Below are 18,802 nucleotides of genomic sequence, written 5' to 3'. Positions count from 1 at the left end.
ATCTTATCAATCAGATCCCAAATGCTCAAGTATCATCTTTATTATCTCTATGATCTATATATCCAGCCCTAATCTCTGTCCTTAGCTCCAGATAGTCATTACCATCTAACTAATATTTGGATATCTCCAACTGAATGTTTTGTGTGCAATTCTAACTCAATCTATCTGCAATCAAACTCATTTATTCTTTTCCCCAGAACCCATCCTTCTTCCAAACTTATTTATTTCTGTTGAGAATATCATCATTCTTCTCAGCCTACATGTTCAAAATCTAAGAGTACCCCTTGACTTCCTCATCTTCCAGATCTGTTCACTCACTTTTTTTTCAATCTACCTCATCTCACATCTGTCTCTTCTCTCTTTTCCTCTCGCCATCATCCTGGTTCAGGCCCTCATTGCTTCTTTTTTGGCCTGTTACAATTGTTCCCTGATTAATTTCCCTGTTTAAGCTCTCTTGTCTCAAATCCACCTTCTTCTCAAATTTTTATGCTACTCAGATGGATCAATGATCCCACTGATTTGGATATTTCTTCCAATGATTATAATTGTAGATTGTCCAAGCCTGTGTGACTCTTTTATATGTCTTCCATAAATAGCTACAGTGGATACACTCAACACTTTGAAACTTTATTCACCTTTTCCTAACATGGAGAGGATGTCAATGGAGTATTGCAGCTGTTCCTGCCTCACCCATAATGTGGTGACATACCCAACTTCTTTTATTTTCCTAATAACATCTTTTTTTTTTTAAAAAAAACTCCTACCTTCTGTCTTAAAAATCAATACTAAGTATCAGTTCCAAAGCAGAAGAACAGAAAGGGGTAGGCAATTGGGGTTAAGTGGCTTGTATAGAATCTAGTTAGAAAGTGTCTGAGGTCAAATTTCAATCCAGGACCTGCTGCCTCCAAACCTGGCCACTGAGCCACTCAACTGCCCCTGTTGTAACAACTTTTTTTTTTCTTTTTATTAAATGTTGTGTTGTTTTCCAGATTACATATTGATACAATTTTTCAATAATTATTTTCTGGCAGCTGAAGCAGCAGCAAAGGCTTCCAGAACTTTCAGCACAGTAAGGGGTAGAGGGTTAAACAACTGCTGAGAAGAATATTGCAGGGGTCCTTTTGCTGGCTCTGGGTGTAAGCCTCTTGTTGCATTGCCTATTCATAGATCTAGGTAATAGTCCTGAACTTTGACTCAGAGTGAGGAAGAGTATTAGCACACAGGTAAAAGAACACAGGCCTGGAGAATATTAAACACAAATCTCCTTGTATTATATTGCCTTGCAAGAACTGAAAGCAGATAGATTACCCAAAGCCAGTTCTGAAAGCACAGTGAAAAGAACCTGAAGCTTAGAGCTCCCTTCACCACTGTTACACAGCCCAACTTTAACAGTTTTTTTTATTAGAAGAAAGAAAAAGGCTAGAAAATGAGCAAACAACAACAACAAAAAGAAACACCATAGAAAATTATTTTGGTGACAAGGAAATCCAAAATGCAAACTCAGAAGACAACAAAGTCAATACTGCTACATCCAAAACCTCCCAGAAAAATATGAATTTCTCTCAAACCCAAAAAGAATTAATGGAGGAGCTCAAAAAGGATTTTAAAAATCAAATGAGTGAGGTAGAAGAAAAATTGGGAAAAGAAATGAGAGTGATACAGAAAAATCATGAAAGGACTCTACAGTTTGGTTCAGGAAGCACAAAAAGTATTGAAGAAATTAATATCTTAAAAAAGAGAATAGTCCAATTGGTAAAAGAGGCACAAAAATCCAATGAAGAGAACTTTTAAAAAAGAATTTTCCCTATGGAAAAAGAGGTTCACAGATTCACTAAAGAAAAGAACTCTTTACAAAGTAGAATTGGAGAAACAGAAAAAGAGATACAAAAGTTCATGTAAGAAAATCATGCCTTAAAAATTAGTACTGGGCAAGTAGAAGCCAATGACTCCATAAGACATCAAGAAACAATCAAAGTCAAAAGAATTTTTAAAAAAGATGAAAATGTGAAATATCTCATTGGAAAAACACCTGATCTGTTAAAAAAAGTAATCCAAGAGAGATAATCCAAGAATTATTGGATTATTTGAAAGCCATGATTTTAAAAAGCACTTAGATATTATCTTTCAAGAAATTATCAAGGAAAGCTGCCCTGATATTCTAGAACCAGAAACCAAAATAGAAATTGAAAGAATCCATTGATCAGCTCCTAAAAGAGATCCCAAAAGGATAATTCTCAGGAATATTATAACCAAATTCCAGAACTCCCAGGTCAAGGAGAAAATATTGCAAGCAGCCAAAAAGAAACAATTCAAATATTGTAGAGTCACAGCCAAGATTTAGCATCTTCTGCATTAAAGAACTGGAGGACCTAGAATATAATATTCCAAAGGGCAAAAGAGCTAGGACTTCTGCCAAGAATCACTTACTCAGCAAAACTGAGCATAATCCTTCAGGGGGAAAAATGGGTATTCAATGAAATAGGAAACTTTCAAATATTCCTGATGAATAGACCAGAGCTAAATGGAAAAAAGGGAACTATAAAGAGGTAAACAGGAAAGAGAAATCAAAAGACATTCAATAAGATTAAACTGTATACATGGGGAGATAATTTTTGTAACTCCAAAGAACTTTATCATTATTAGAAGTTATAGGAAATTTATAGAAAGGACTTATTTTAGGTAGTATAAGAGCACACTCAGCAAAATCTGGCAGAAGCTGGGCATAGGACAGTTAGAAGGATTATATACAGATAGACAGCAAAGATATGAGTGGAATATGTTGGAATAATAAATAAATCAAGGTATGAGAAAAAGAAATGCATAGGAGAGGCAAGGAAAAATAGAATGGGGTAAATTATCTCACATAAAAGAGGCATGAAAGAGCTTTTACAGTGGAGGAGAAGATGGGGGAGGCAGGGATGGGAGCACATGAACCCTACTTTCATCAGAATTGGCTCAGGAAGAACATATGCAATCATTTGGGTATAGATAGCTATCTTACTATACTGGAAAGTGCAAGGGTATAAGAGAAGGGAGGTGGAACTGATCGAAAAGGTGGCAAATTGAGGGAAGTGATGGTCAGAAATTAAACAGGGAATTAAGATGGAGAGTAAGAGACAGCAATTATAATGGTGCAAAAATTTTTTACAAGTCTCTAATAAATACCTCTTTTCTCAAATACATAGAAAAATGAGTTGAATATATAAAAATGTAAGTCTCCAACTGATAAATGGTCAAAGGATACAGAGGAAGTTTTCAGACAAAATAATTAAAGCTCTCTATAGTAGTGCAAATAAAATGCTCTAAATCACTATTTATTAGAGACCTGGAAAATTAAAACAACTCTGAGGTGCCACCCCATACCTATCAGATTGGCTATTATGACAGAAAAGGAAAATGACAAAACCTGGAAGAAATGTGGGGAAATTAAGTCATGAGTGCACTGTTGGGGGAATTGTGAATTGATTCATTCTAGAGAGCAATTTGGATCTATGTCCAAAGTGCTATAAAACAGCAAAATATCTTTTTACGCAGCAAGTTACTAGGCTTGTATCCCAAAGAGATGGGAAAAAAAAACATAAAGAGGAAGGACCTATAGGTACAAAAATATTTAAAACATTTCTTTTTGTGGGGACAAAGAATTAGAAAGTAAGGGGATGTCCATCATTTGGGAAATGGCTGAGTAAATTATAATATATGATTGTAAGATTGTAATGTATTGATTGTACTGCAAGAAGTGACGCAGGAAAAGCTAAGAAAAACCTAGAAAGACTTAGATCTGAACTGAAGCAGAGTGAATTAAGTAGAACCAGAAGAACATTACACACAATGACTGGGAATAGTGTATAATGAACAACTGTGAATACCTTAGCTGTTCCCAGAAAGTGGTTGCCACTTTATAATACAGTTAGAGATTTGGTATAGCTAAGCTATCTTCCTTTGTATTTGTTTTTTTTTAATTTTTGTTTTTTTTTTAATTTTTGTTTTTTTTTTTAAACCCTTGTACTTCGGTATATTGTCTCATAGGTGGAAGATTGGTAAGGGTGGGCAACGGGGGTCAAGTGACTTGCCCAGGGTCACACAGCTGGGAAGTGGCTGAGGCCAGATTTGAACCTAGGACCTCCCGTCTCTAGGTCTGGCTCTCAATCCACTGAGCTACCCAGCTGCCCCTTAAGTTAATATGTGAACTTTTTTTTTTTTTTTTAAACCCTTACCTTCCATCTTGGAGTCAATACTGCTCCAGGGCAGAAGAGTGGTAAGGGTAGGCAATGGGGGTTAAGTGACTTGCCCAGGGTCACACAGCTGGGAAGTGTCTGAGGCCAGATTTGAACCTAGGACCTCCTGTCTCTAGGCCTGGTTCTCAATCCACTGAGCTACCCAGCTGCCCCCTTTGTATTTGTTTTTAATAATTCTCTTGATATGCTTGGCCTTTTGTTCTTTCAGTTGAATTTTATTATCTTTTTCCTAGCTCTATAAAATAATTTTGGGTAGTTTTATTGGTGTGGCACTGATAGGTAAATTAATTTAGGCAAAATTGTAATGGCTCAGTCTATCCATGAGCAATTAATGTTTTTCAAACTGTTAAGATCTGGCTTTAGTTGTGTGAAAAGTATTTTGTAGTAATCAAATAGTTCTTTAGTTTGATTTGGTAGGTGAACTGCTTAGGCATTTTATATTATCTAGTTATTTTATGTGGGATTTCTCTTTCTATCTCTTGCTTTGGACTTTATTGGTGGTATAGAGAAATGATGATGATTTATGTAGGTTTATTTTATATGCTGCCGCTTTGCTAAAGTTGTTCGTTGTTTCAATAAGTTTTTGGTTGATTCTCTAAGATTTCCTAAGTATACCATCATATCATCTGTGATAGCTTTGTCTCCTCATTGCTTATTCTAATTCCTTCAATTTCTTTTTTCTTTTCTTGCTATAGCTAGCATTTCCAGTAAAATATTGAATAGTAGTAGTAATAATGGATATCCTTGCTTCACCCCTGATTTTATTGGGAAGGCTTCTAATTTATCCTCATTGTAGATATATTTGCTGATGGTTTTAGTTAGATACTATTTGTCATTTGGAAGAATGTTTCATTTTATTGCAGTGTTCTCTTATTTTTTTTTTTTAACCCTTGTACTTCGGTGTATTGTCTCATAGGTGGAAGATTGGTAAGGGTGGGCAATGGGGGTCAAGTGACTTGCCCAGGGTCACACAGCTGGGAAGTGGCTGAGGCCAGGTTTGAACCTAGGACCTCCTGTCTCTAGGCCTGACTCTCACTCCACTGAGCTACCCAGCTGCCCCTTCTCTATTATTTTTAATAGAAGTGTGGGTTGAATTTTCTCAAAAGCTTTTTCTGCATCTATTGAAGTAATCATATTGTTTCTGTTGGTTTTGTTATTGATATGGTCAATTATGCTGATTGTTTTCCTAATGTTGAACCATCCCTGAATTCCTGATATAATACTCACCTGGTCAGAATATATGATCCTTGTGACATATTGCTGTAATGCCTTGCTAGTATTTTACTTTAAAAATCAATATTTATTAAGGAGATTGATCTATAGTTTTCTTTTTTTTTTCTTCCTGGTTTAGGGATCAACACTCTATTTGGGTCATAAAAGGGATTTGATAAAGTTCCTTACTGAGATAGTTTTCCAAATCGTTTATATAGTATTGGAATTTATTGCTCTTAAAATGTTTGGTAGAATTTACTTGTGAATCCATTTGGTCTGGGGCTTTTTTTTCTTAGGGAGTCCACTCATGGTTTGTTCAATTTCCTTTTCTGAGATGGAGTTTTTTAAATCTTCTATTTCCTCTTCTATTAGTCTGGGCAATGCATATGTTTTTAGATATTAATTTATTTCATTTATATTGTTAGATTTATTGACATATAACTGGGAAAAATGATTCCTAATAATTGCTTTAATTTCTTCTACATTGGTGAAAAAAATTTTAGAATAAGTCTCTCTAATAAAGGTCTCATTTCACAAATACAAAGAAAAATGAGTTGAATATATAAGAATATAAGCCATTCCCCAATTGAAAAATGGTCAAAGGATATAAATGGGTAGTTCTCAGACAAAACAAAGTTTCTGTAGTCATACAAAAAATGCTTTAAAGTACTATTAACTAGAGAAATGAAAAATTAAAACAACTCTAAAGTACCACCTCACACCTATCAGATTGGCTATTATGACAGAAAAGGAAAATAACAAAGCTTGCAGGGGATGTGGGAAAACTTAGACACTAATTCACTGTTGGGATTGTTGTGAACTGATTCAGTCATTCTGGAGAAGGATTTGGACTTACGCCCAAAGGGCTATAATGCAGTATATACCCTTTGACTCAGCAACACCATTACTAGGCTTATATCCAAAAGAGATAAAAACAAAAAGGAGAAGGACCTATATGTACAAAAATATTTAAAACAGCTCTTTTTGTGATGGCAAAGAATTGGAAAATGAAGGGATGTCCATCAATTGGGGAATGGCTTAGTAAGTTATAATATATTATTGTAATGTGTTATGCTGTAAGAAATGACAAGCAGGAGGAGCTCAGAACAACCTGGAATGATTTACATGAACTGAAGCAGGGTGAAGTAAGTAGGATCAAGAGAACATTGTACAAAGTGACAGGAATACTGTAAAGTGAACTACTGTGAATAACTTGGCCATTCTCAGCAAAAGAATGATCCAAAACTATCCCAAAGGACTCATGATAAAGAAAAAAAAAATGCCTTCTGCTTTTAGAGAAAGAACTGATGGAGTCTGAATCCAAGACCAAAGCAAACTTTTTTTTCATTTTCTTTTTTGTTGTTGTTGGAATTTCTTTCACAAAAGGATGGGAAAATGGTTTACATAATTGCACATGTATAATCCAAACCAGATTGATTACCATCTCACTGGTGGTGAGGAGAGAGGGAGGGAGAGATCAAGCCTCAAAATTCTTTTTAAAATGTTGGAAACTGTTTTTATATGTAATTGAGGAAAAATTAAGATTATTCTTAAAAATTATCCTCTTCATTGGTTGTGAATTCGTTTTTCATTTTTGATGCTGGTATTTTGGATTTCTTTCTTTTTTTAATTAAATTAATGAATGGTTTATCTATTTTATTGTTGGTTTTCATAAAACCAGCTCCTTGTCCTAGCTATTCAATGATTTTTTTCCTTTCAGTTTTATTAATCTCTCCCTTGATTTTCAGTATTTCCAACTTGGTCTTTAATTGGAGATTTCTAGTCTGTACTTTTTCTAGTTTTTGTAGTTGTCCAATTCATTAATCTGTTCTTTCTCTCTTTTACTGATGTAAACATTTAGAGATATAAATTTCTCCCTAAGTACTGCCTTCATCGTATCCCAAAAATGTTGGTATGTTGTTTCCTCATCATTATCGTGAATTAGATTATTGATTGTTTCTATGATTTGTTCTTTGATCCTCTTATTCTTTAGGATAAGGTTATTCAATTTCCAATTAAATTTTAGTCTTCTTTTCTGCAGATGTTTTCTGAGTATAATTTTTATAGCATTATGACCTGAAAATGATGCATTTAGTATTTCTGTTTTTATGCATTTGGTTGTGAGACTTTATGGCCTATCCTATTATATGATGAATTTTTGTGAAAGTGCCTATTCTGCTGAGCAAAAAGGTATATTCCATTCTATATCCATTCAGTTTTCTCCAGAGGTCTATCAAATCTAACTTTACTAAAATTCTATTCACCTCCTTAATTTCTTTCTTTTATTTTTTGGTTTGGATTTATTTTATTCTGAGAGAAGAAGGTTACTGTCACTTACTAATATAGTTTTATTGTCTATTTCCTCTTGTTATTCATAAAAATTCTCCTTTAAGAACCTAGGTGCTATGCCATTTGATGCATACATGTTTATTTAATATTACTAGTTCTTCATTGTCTTCATTCATCAAGATGCAATTTCCTTCCTCTTTTAATTATATCAACTATTTGTACTATCTGTCCCAGATATAAATACTGATGGACAAGATCTATAGATGGTCTATCCAACTGTTTGCTATAATCTTAGTTTTAGACCAGTGATTCCCAAAGTGGGTGCTACTGCCCCCTGGTAGATGCTGCAGCAATCTAGGGGGAACGGCGATGGCCACAGGTGCATTTATCTTTCCTATTAATTGCTATTAAAATTTTTAAAAATTAATTTCCAGGGGGCTAAGTAATATTTTTTCTGGAAAAGGGGCAGTAGGCCAAAAAAGTTTGGGAACCACTCTTTTGGATGTGGATTGTCGGGCCAAACTCTTTTGAGTAAATTTACAAGAATCTCTTCAATTATCTGGATCCTGATGCAAATGGTATAATGTCAAGCAAAAATAATTATGATAATTAAAAGTATAGTTACAATTATGGTAGCTAACATTTATATAGCACTTACCAAGTGTCAAGCACTTTGCTAAGCACTTCATGATTATCTTGCTTGAAAACCCACAACTTTTGGAAGTTGGTTTTATTATTATTACTATTTTACAGATAAACAGACAAATTGGGAGTAGAGAAGACTTCATCATCCATCCAGAATCCTCTTCAACGTGGATTCTGCTCTGCATCTCTTCCATCACATTGACAAATGCTGTGTATATATATATAACTACCTGTTTTATGCCTTTCTTGATATTTAGCATCAGTAATTCATTGAACAAGGTTCTCTCTGTTTTTATGTCCTTCAAGAAATATTGAATTCTATTGGTATAGAGAAGAAGCCATCCTGTTGAAAGAGAGCCTTTAGGACAGTAGATTCCTAATCAAATGGATATTTTCATAATAAAAAAATAGTAAACACAGTAGGATCTTGTATTCTTTACATCTTTCAGCCAATTGTTTAATGCTAAAGGTGTGGTCCATTTAGGAATACCCTCTTTGAGGATGTCATTAATACCTGAATAAATAACAAAATTCATCCGGAAGAGCAAAAGGTCAGGAATATCAAGGGAATTAATGAAAAAAATATGAAGGAAGGTGGCCTAGCAGTACCAGATCTCAAACTGTACCATAAAGCAGTAATCATCAAAACAATTTGCTACTGGCTAAGAAAAAGAATGGTGGATTGATGGAATATATTAGATACATATTATAATAGGGATAAATGTCTTTAGCAATCTAATGTTTGATAAACTCAAAGATCCCAGCTTTTATGATAAGAACTCACTATTTGACAAAAACTATTGGGAAAATTGGAAAATTGTAGGGCAGAAATGAGGTATGGATCAATATCTCATACCTTATACTAAAATAAGGACAAAATGGATTTATTTCTTGGAGAAGGGAAGAATTTATAACCAAACAGGAGACAGAAAACATTATAAGATATAAAATGAGTCATTTTGATTATATTAAATTGTACAAACAAAACCAATGTAATCAATATTAGAAGGAAAACAACAAACTGGGGGAAATCTGCAGCAAATTTCTGTGATAAAGATCTCATTTCTCAGATATATGGAAAACTAAGTCAAATTTATAAGAATACAAGTCATTCCCTAATTGACAAGTGGTCAAAAGATATTAACAAGCAGTTTTCAGATGAAGAAATCAAAATTATCAATAATCATGTGAAAAAATGTTTTAAAACTCTCTTGATTAGAGAAATGCAGATTCAAACAACTATGGGGTACACCTATCAGATGGGCAACTATAAGGAAAATGACAAATTCTGAGTGGAGGGAATGTGGCAAAATTGGTACACTAATGCATCATTGGTGAAGTTGTAAACTGATCCAACCATTCTGGAGGGCAATTTGGAACCATGCCCAAAGGACTATAAAATTGTGCATATTCTTTTATCCAGTAATACCACTACTAGGTCTGTATCCCAAAGAGTTTTTTAAAAGGAGAAAGTACAAAAATATTTTATAGCAGTTCTTTTTGTGGTGGCAAAGAATTAGAAACTGAGGAGATGTCCAACAATTGGGGAATGGCTCAATAAATTGTGACAGATGATGGTAATGGAACACTATTGTGCTATAACAAATGATGAACAGGATGATTTCAGAAAAAGCTGGAAAGCCCTACATGAACTGATACAGAGTGAAATAAGCAGAACCAGGAAAACATTGTATAAAGTAATAGCAATATTGTGGGATAATAAATAGTGAAAGACTGAGCTATTCTCACCAATGCAACAATCCAGGACAATTCTGAAGGACTTATGACAAAGAATGCTATCCACCTCTAGAGAAAAAATTATTGAGGTCAGAATGCAGATCAAAGCATACAATTTTTCACTTTAGTTTATTTGTGTTTTTATTTTGTTTTAAATTTTATTTTGTTTTGATTTTAGTTTTAAATGAGTATTCTCCTACAACAATGACCAATATGGAAGTATGTTTTTCATGTTAATACATGTATACATACATACAAATACATGTATAACCCAGATTAAATTGTTTATCATCAATAGAGAGGGAACAGAAGGAGGGAGGGAAATAATTTGGATCTTATAATTTTGGAAAATGTATGCTGAAAATTGATATTACGTGTAATTGGGAAAATTATATCTATCTATCTATCTGTTTATATGATTCATATGGATGAATCATATAAACTGAGAAAATAATAATCTTCCTAAATCATAGGTCTGACGATTAATCTTCTGCTTAGGAAACTTTGCTAGCTCCCTACTACTTCTAGCATGAAATACAAATTCCTCTACTTGGCATGTAAAGCCTTTATATAATTTGGCTCTTTCCAATTTTATTTCACTCCCTTTCACAATGAATTAGTTAATCATTCAAAAAGTGTCTCCTATGTGCTAGGCACTGGGGATACAAAGACAAAGATTAAATACCTATTTTCTGACCTCAAGGAGCTATTCTATCATTTTATCAGTGGAAATAACATGTACACATTGAAGTGTTTAGCAGGGGTTGGATGATTGGCTTTTACCTGAAGGAACATATATGAGAATGGGCTGAGACTGTCCATGGAAAGCTAAGGGGCCCAGTGGACAGAGCACTGGACCTGGAGTCAGGAAGACCTGAGTTCAAATCCAGCCTCAAAATCCAAAGCTGTTGTGACCCTGGACACATCATTTAATCTGTTTGCTTTGGTTTCCTCATCTATAAAATGAGGTAATAGCAGCTCTTACCTCCCAGGGTTGTTGCAAGGATCAATTGAAATAATAAAACATTTAGTGTAGCACCTAGAACATCATAAGTGCTATTTCAATGTTAGCTATTATTTTTATTATTAAATGAGCCCTTCTGGCAACTTCCAGAAATATATGTGGCTCAATGCTAAAGGACTTGGTACCTTGGAATGATGTAGCAAATCTTAGTTAGTCCCCTGAATTTTCCCCCAAACCCAGCCTCATGTTCCCACTTGACAGCTAACAACGAAAGAACTCATCAAAGCTTTCTCAGATAGGACTGGCCACTGAACCAGTAAGAGTCACCAACTCAAGGAGGGACTTTGCCTTCTGTTGTCTTTCTCACCCTCTCTCCCCGTCCCACTCCTCATGGGGTGTCCTGAAATGTTTACAACTGGTATCCAGAGTGGTTTAGGTGAGCTTGAACCTGGATCTCAGAGCCCTACTTTCCTTTCCTATTTGGGGCTTCTTTCCTGAGCATAAGCAATAGAACATCCAACCTGAGATGGACATTTTCAGCATCAGAAGCAGACTTGTAAATTCAAGAAATGAGCCACTCCTGGATTTCTCAATCCCTGCTGATTGCACTGTGGGAGGTAACCCTGACAACTAGAAGAATGTTCCTTGAAGGAGAAGACAACCACTGACAAAAATAACAATAACAATAATGAACGTTTATATAATACTTAGACCCAAACCTTAGCCTGGTTTGTTAGGAATTATGGACTTTAAGGCAGAAGGTGCAGAGCCCCAGTGAATAGGAAACATCTATTAAATAGTTCCACAAAATATCTCATGTTTGACTCTTCTAAGTATGGGCCTCTTGGGAGAGTCTAATGGCAGTTGTTCCTTTTTTTGTTTGTTTTAATTTTGATTATATTTTTTAGCTGTTCCTTTTTGAAGTTGGTAGTTATTGCAAGTATTTATTATCCTTTTTTTTTTTTACAGGTTTGGATACTGAGACTCAGGAAAGTTAAGAGCCTTACCTGAGAAGATTTATATGAACAGATGATACAAAGTGAAGGGAGCAGAACCAGCAGAACATTGTACTTAGTAACAGCAATATCATACGATGATCAACTGTATTATTCTCAGCAATACAATGAAACAAGGCAAAGGATTTAGGATGAAAGATGCTATCTATTTCCAGTGAAAGCACCGATGAAATCTGATTGCAGATGGAAACATAGCTTTATATTTTATTTTTCTTCTTGTTGTTGGTTTGGTTTTTTTTTCTAGTCTTCATTTTCTTTGGCCACATGGCTAATATGGAAATGTTTTGCATGATTGCACATGTATGATCTATAAGATCCCTTCTCAAGAAGGGGGAGAGAAGAGGGAGAGAGAGAGAGTTTAGAATTCAGATTTTTTAAAAATATTAAAAATTGTTTATATACTATTGAGAAAAAAATATGAAATAAATCAGTGCTTATTAGATTAACTTGAACTGGGCAAATTAGAATCGCTTACTTAAGAGTCAATCCTTAAAGAAGTCTCAGTGCTGGAGGGCTTGGATCCATCTTCCCTTTCTCATTTCTCTGAGCACTTTGCAATAGAGGAGAATTCCACTTCTAACCTTTGCTCCCAAAGCAGGCAGCTAACATAAATGGAAATTGTCTGCCTTCCAAAATTGGCTGATGGAACTTTTGTTCTTCCCAAACAACCCCTCCCGGGGCCCTGCTTTGTACTTTAGCTACTTATCAGTTGGCAGGGTCTGCCAGGTTCTAGTGTCGGTCTTGTGCTTCTCAAGCCAGATGTGTGGCCACCATCTCTCCCGCAGTAAAGAATCATGCCAGCTGGATACACACCCTTTGGTGTGGACTCTAGCATTTAAAACTCAAGTGTCACAGTGGCTGAAGCCCTGAGCCCCAGATTTAAGGTGTTTCTTCTTCCAGAGGAAGATCCAGCAGACAATGGTCTCTCCTCTGTTCCTGAGTCTCCTGTTCTTGATTCCAGCTGCAGCAGGGACTGAATGGGTTGGTAGTCAATGTCCAGCATGTGGGGTGCCTGGTTCAGATCCTGAGGGACAGCGGGAAATGCTGCTCAATCTGGCAAAGCAAAATATTCTGGATAAACTGCACTTAACTCAGCGTCCAACACTGATCCAGCCTGTGTCCAGAGCCACCTTGAGGACTGCACTCCGGCGCCTCCACGGTCTCCGAGGAGGAAGGATTCTGCCTGGTAGCACTTTAGGGGGTTCTGGGACTGGAGTTGAGGAACAGGAGTATGAGATCATCAGTTTTGCTGAGACAGGTAGGTATGGGAACTGAAACACAAAACTCTTGTAGGAAGTAGTCCCTTTATTGGTTTCAGCCCTCTCACTTCTTTCCCCAACCTTTCCCTTTTTCCCGTTGGGAATCCACGTACCTGCTCCCAAACTTGCCACTCTCTCTCTGTAGTTTGTAAGGGCCTCATCATAGGGCCAAGGATTTCTCCTCCCACTCAACACCCAGCACTCTCCCTACTTTTTTTCTGCTCCTTCTTTAGTCTGCCCACCCCATGCCATCTCCCCTAATCCCTGGGCCTTTACACCATCCTTGACTAAAGATCAGATCTCTCTAGTTCCTACATGGCTTGAGTAGGCAGAGTTAGATGTGTTAAATAACTTTGGAGGGTATGATGTGACTCATCACATCAAGAAACACAAGAAACTCAAAGAAGCCAGACAATGAGAGAATAAACAAAGCCATGCACATACCTTAATGATTTTAGGAGTCTGTCTAGAAACCAGGAGATAGAGACCCCAAAGATGCCCACTCTAACTGCCTGCTGACCCTGTTAAAATGGGGCATTGGGATCTTAGGCCAGTCCTGGGGCATGAGAATTGGGACCACGATGAAGTAAAAATAACTAGATTTGGACTCAGAAGATCTGGGTGCAAATTCCAGCTCTTATATTTGGTATCTATTTAACCCTGGGAAAAGTCACTTTACTTTTCTGGATCTCAGATTCCAAATCTTAAAAATTAAGGAGTTGGATTACATGGTCGTTAAGGTTCCTGATAGGTCTGGTAAACCATGGATGGGTTAGCCCAGTCTGTAGCCTCAATGTCCCACAAGTTGCTAAATGGGTATAGGAGACTTTGGAATCAAAGAATTGGATTTAAAAGAAAGTATCCTTTGTTTTTCACAATCATGGTGTAGAATGTGAGGACAGAGGATATAAGAATTCTAAGAAAGAAAAAGGAAATGCAAGCCAGAGAGAAGCATTTTAGTTTGAAAGTCATAGGGATTATGAGGAAGGCAGTTAACTGTCGCACCCTTTCTAGTAGCATTGGTGGCACTGATGTGATTATTGTTCCTAGAATATAACTAACAACCACCAGGTGGCAAAGCTGGTTGAACTGTTAGTCAAGGGAATTGTCTGACCTATCAGGGAAACTCTTCCTTCATCCCTCTGTATGGATAGGGCTTACCTGAAAACTGCCTCCCCTTCTGGGGCACGGCTTTCCTTTCAAACCCATTGTACCTTCTAGGGGAAGAAAAATGGCGACTACCCATCTCTCTGTTTCTCTCTCACTCTGATGACTCTGTGGCTATACTGGCTTGAATTTACTACCGATATCCTCCTGGTGATAGCCTCCTTTCTTTAAAACAAGGCCAAGAAACCAAATAAACAAATCGCTATTAAAATGTAGAGCTCTGAACTCCCGGCCAGTTTGCATTAGCAGACGCCAAACTGAGTTTACAAAAATCTCCTTAACTTAGACCACCATCTAGTAATTTTATGAGATGCACATTAAAAAATTGAAAGCAACAGGGTAAGGAACAAATTACGTTGTACAAGCCTAGATCGTTTAGAAGGTAACTAAAGGAATAAGTGGGTTTCTCCAAGAATAAAAAGGATTACCCACTCCTGGGACAGAATCAGGAGCTATGATTTGGACAACGTTTCCGTCTAGCCAAGGCTCCCCTTTAGGCGGCCTCAATTCTTTAGCAGTTCCTCATGACTTTTAGCAATTGTTTCTCATTGCTTTTTAAAAAATCCTTCCTTCAGTCTTAGAATCGATACTACCCATTGGTTCCAAGGCAGAAGAACACTAAGAGCTAGGCAATGGGGGTTAAGTGACTTGCCTAGGGTCACACAGCAAGGCAGGGCCCGAGGTCAGTTTTGAATCCAGGACCTCCCCTTCTCTAGGTCTGGCCCTCTATCCACTGAGCTACCTAATTGCCCCTCCCCATTGCTTTTGGCTGGCATCTATAAGCTTGAGATGGCTTCCTGCTTCTTTTTCCCTCCGGCCCCTTTCCAAAATCAGGGTCAAAGGTAAGAGTTTTAATCCAGCAGATCAGTTCCTTTCTCTAAGTCTCTCTACCCCTTTCAATGTGGCTGAGGCTTAAGCCACAACAAGAATTGGGGGTGGGGGGTGGGAAAGTGGTGGGGAGGGCAAGAGAGGGCAATATATTTGTACTAGGTTGGCCCAGATTTCCCAGTAGATAATTGGTTGGGATAAGAATGGTCTTACTATCTAGAGATAGTAAGGTAAATAAGTTTTCACTCATCCACCATTCAGAATAGCTAGGCCCAAAGCTGAGTGACCCTGCCCCAAGGGTGGGAGCAGCAGAATGAGAGGACCTTGGGGATAGCATTTGTCATGAGGGTGATCTCTCTGTCCAACAAGATGATGAAGGTCAAGACTCTGCAAGGTGATTTCTGGGTAAAATGATTGGTTAAACTAGAGAAGCTTGAAGCTTTTTTCAGAAAGTGATGGGACCCTTGGGGAGTTTCCCATCCTCCGTAGAGAAGAGAATAAAAGGCTGAGCTAGAGCAGAAGACCTCAGAAGGAAACGTCTGATGATTAGAGAGACCTAAGGACAAGGAGGATTAGTAGCAGAGAGGGAGGGAAGGAGAGAGGCATAGATCGGGACTTCTGAAGAAAAGACATTTATACAAAGCTTTAGCATTTATAAAGTTCCTTTATTGTTATCTCGTTTGATCCTCACCTGGAATAAGTGAAGGAGGAAAACACACAGAAAGTTGGGTGAGAAAGGAAGGGCTGATTCTTTAATGAATCAGCAGGACAACCAAGATGACCGTTGCTCCCTATGTCTACAGGCCACTCTAACACCAACAGGACCGTGCTGGATTTCCAACTCTCCCAAGATCAAACCAGTGGTAGCTTGGAGGTCCTCCAAGCCAGGCTGGGTTTCTTCTTGCAGATTCCTCCCAATGGCACATGGACTATGCACGTGAGGGTCTTGGGGCCTGGGCCACGGGACACCAACCTCACTTTGACCACCCAGCACCGGTTAGAGATAGATGCCAGTGGCTGGCACCAGTTTCTCCTGGGGCCAGAGGCCCAGGCTGCTTATGGTCAGGGGCATCTGACCCTAGAATTGGAGGCCAAAGGCTGGGGAGTCCAGGGCCCAGTTGTCTTGGAAAAGGATGCCCATCAACCTTTTATAATAGCTCGGGTGAGAATAGGAGGAAAGCACCGGATTCATCGTCGAGGCATAGAGTGCCAAGGTGGGTCTCAGATGTGTTGTCGACAAGAGTTCTTTGTAGATTTCCGGGAGATTGGCTGGCATGACTGGATCATTCAGCCTGAAGGTTATGCTATGAACTTCTGTACAGGGCAGTGCCCACTACATGTGGCAGGCATGCCAGGAATTGCTGCCTCTTTCCACACTGCTGTCCTCAACTTGCTCAAGGCTAATGGGGCCCCAGGAACAACTGGAGGAGGCTCCTGCTGTGTCCCTACTGCCCGCCGCCCTTTGTCCCTTCTCTACTATGACCGCGACAGCAACATTGTCAAGACCGACATCCCAGACATGGTGGTGGAGGCCTGTGGCTGCAGTTAATGTATATAAAAGGGAAGGAGGACACAGAGAAGAGGATATTCACTTATAGATTCTCTTCTCATCTCAGGCAGGTTGTTCACAGATTCTTCCCCAACCCAAGATGGGGACCCAAGGCATTTCTGGAAATCCTTCCACTCTCACTCTGGACATTCTATTGAAGCATCTGGTAGCAGGGTAGACCAAGAGCACGGGGCCTCAGAAAGACTGAGTTCAAATTTGGCTTTAGACTCTATCAGTGTGACCCTGAGCAAATCACTTATCTTGGTCAGTTTCCTCAACTATAAAATGGGTTGTTGCGTGGGATGAAATGAGATATTTGTAAAAAGTGCTTTGCTTAGCATAGTACTTGGCCCATAGTGGATGCTATAAAAATGCTCATTCCCTTCTTTTCCCTTTCCTGTTCTCCCACATTTCCGCTCCCCAAGAGTCACCCCACTCCCTTCTTCAGAAGAGAGCTTAGAATATAGACTCACAATTCCCTACAAATTCCGATTTTCTTCTACTTCACTCTAAGCCATCTCTAACTCACAGGTCTCATCGATGCCCCTCATTTAAGGGACCCTCTTTCCTTATGTACCCAGACAAAAACTCTCTCACTTCTATCATGTGGTTCCCTTACTAGAAGGCTATTCTAATCTTCAGCTTATCTTGAAGCAGGAAACTCCTCTATCCTTACTTCAGGGACTTCCCCCCCTCACTCTCCCCCTCACCCCTTCCAGGCAGAGATCATCATGCTCCCTTATTCACTGGTTGCCTAAGTGTCTCAGCAGAGGACCTCTGGCTTGGAAATAAGCTGATCCAGTCCCTTCCCTCCTTTCTGAGGGTGGGAAGGTAGGTCCAGATGGACCCCGGATTCTGAAAAGTATACCTCCTTGGATTTACACACTTAAATCTATATTTATCTATCTATCAGACACGCACACATTTCTCCTTTGGTTGGCTAGATATCTCCTACTTTCTCAAAATTGTGAAGTTCATCTCTTTCTCCTTGCCTATCATGTACCTTCCTTCCTTCCTTCCTTCCTTCCTTCCTTCCTTCCTTCCTTCCTTCCTTCCTTCCTTCCTTTCCCCTTCCATCCTCTCTTCCTTCCTACCAAATCCTCCACAAGCCTGCTTTCCCCCTATCTATGCCTCTCTCGCTCCTTATCAATCCTTTCTCCAGGGCAAAATCACTTGTGCTTTCTCCCACACATAGGATTTTCTCTCTTTCCTTTCTGCCTACTCTCCAAGGATCTTCTTGAGTCCTCCCTGCTCCATTCAAACGTCACTGATCTTGTTCCTGGATACCAGTAAAAGCATTCACTCCCTTCCAGATTCACATCCCTACAATAGGCTGTCTTCCCATGATTTAGAACACCACTGGGTTCTGAGGAGTAAAGAGCGAGAAGGCAGTGAGACCCCCAAATAGAAATAGCTAATAGTCAGGTACTAGCCACCTCCTCTTCCCTTTGTGATTTGGCCTAAGATATGGAAGGTTGCAGGCTAAGTGATTAATTGTTTGATGATGATCCATCACGAATCCACATTGTGCTGGGTCTGGTCCAGATCAGTGGTGGCTAGGATGTGGGTCCTGAACCCCTGGGGGACCACCCAGCGGTTGCAAGAGGACTAGCTCATGAAACAACTTGGTGGAACAGAGAAGCCAATGTACCTTGTGGAAATGGAACCTTTGTTTCCACACAACTATATCACAAATTTTCATGTGCATGTGGCTGCTATTGTGATGAATAAAATAGCAATTCATGGAAAGGTCTTACTGAGTCAGGGGAGTTTCTGTCACGTATTTTCTTGACCAGCAGATCCCAACAGAGGGTAGTACAATTATTATCAGGTGGGAGTGGAGGGTCTGGTAAAGGTTTTGTCATTAAAAATGGGTCCTCCTGGGGGCAGCTGGGTAGCTC

The 18,802-nt window shown here is 38.4% G+C and overlaps 1 protein-coding gene across 1 annotated transcript; it reads left to right on the top strand.

Annotated features, from left to right (window-relative positions):
* The first annotated feature begins 13,016 nt into the window (after positions 1–13,016).
* On the top strand, positions 13,017–16,925 carry INHBC (inhibin subunit beta C). Its single transcript, XM_044677477.1, has 2 exons — positions 13,017–13,356; positions 16,156–16,925. The coding sequence occupies exons 1-2, from the start codon at positions 13,017–13,019 to the stop codon at positions 16,899–16,901; spliced, it is 1,086 nt and encodes a 361-aa protein (XP_044533412.1). The 3' UTR covers positions 16,902–16,925.
* The last annotated feature ends 1,877 nt before the right edge of the window (positions 16,926–18,802 follow it).

The sequence above is a fragment of the Gracilinanus agilis genome, chromosome 5, assembly GCF_016433145.1.
Source record: "Gracilinanus agilis isolate LMUSP501 chromosome 5, AgileGrace, whole genome shotgun sequence".
NCBI lineage: Eukaryota > Metazoa > Chordata > Mammalia > Didelphimorphia > Didelphidae > Gracilinanus > Gracilinanus agilis.
Note: the sequence above shows the minus strand (reverse complement) of the source record. Positions and strands in the feature narration are given on the sequence as shown.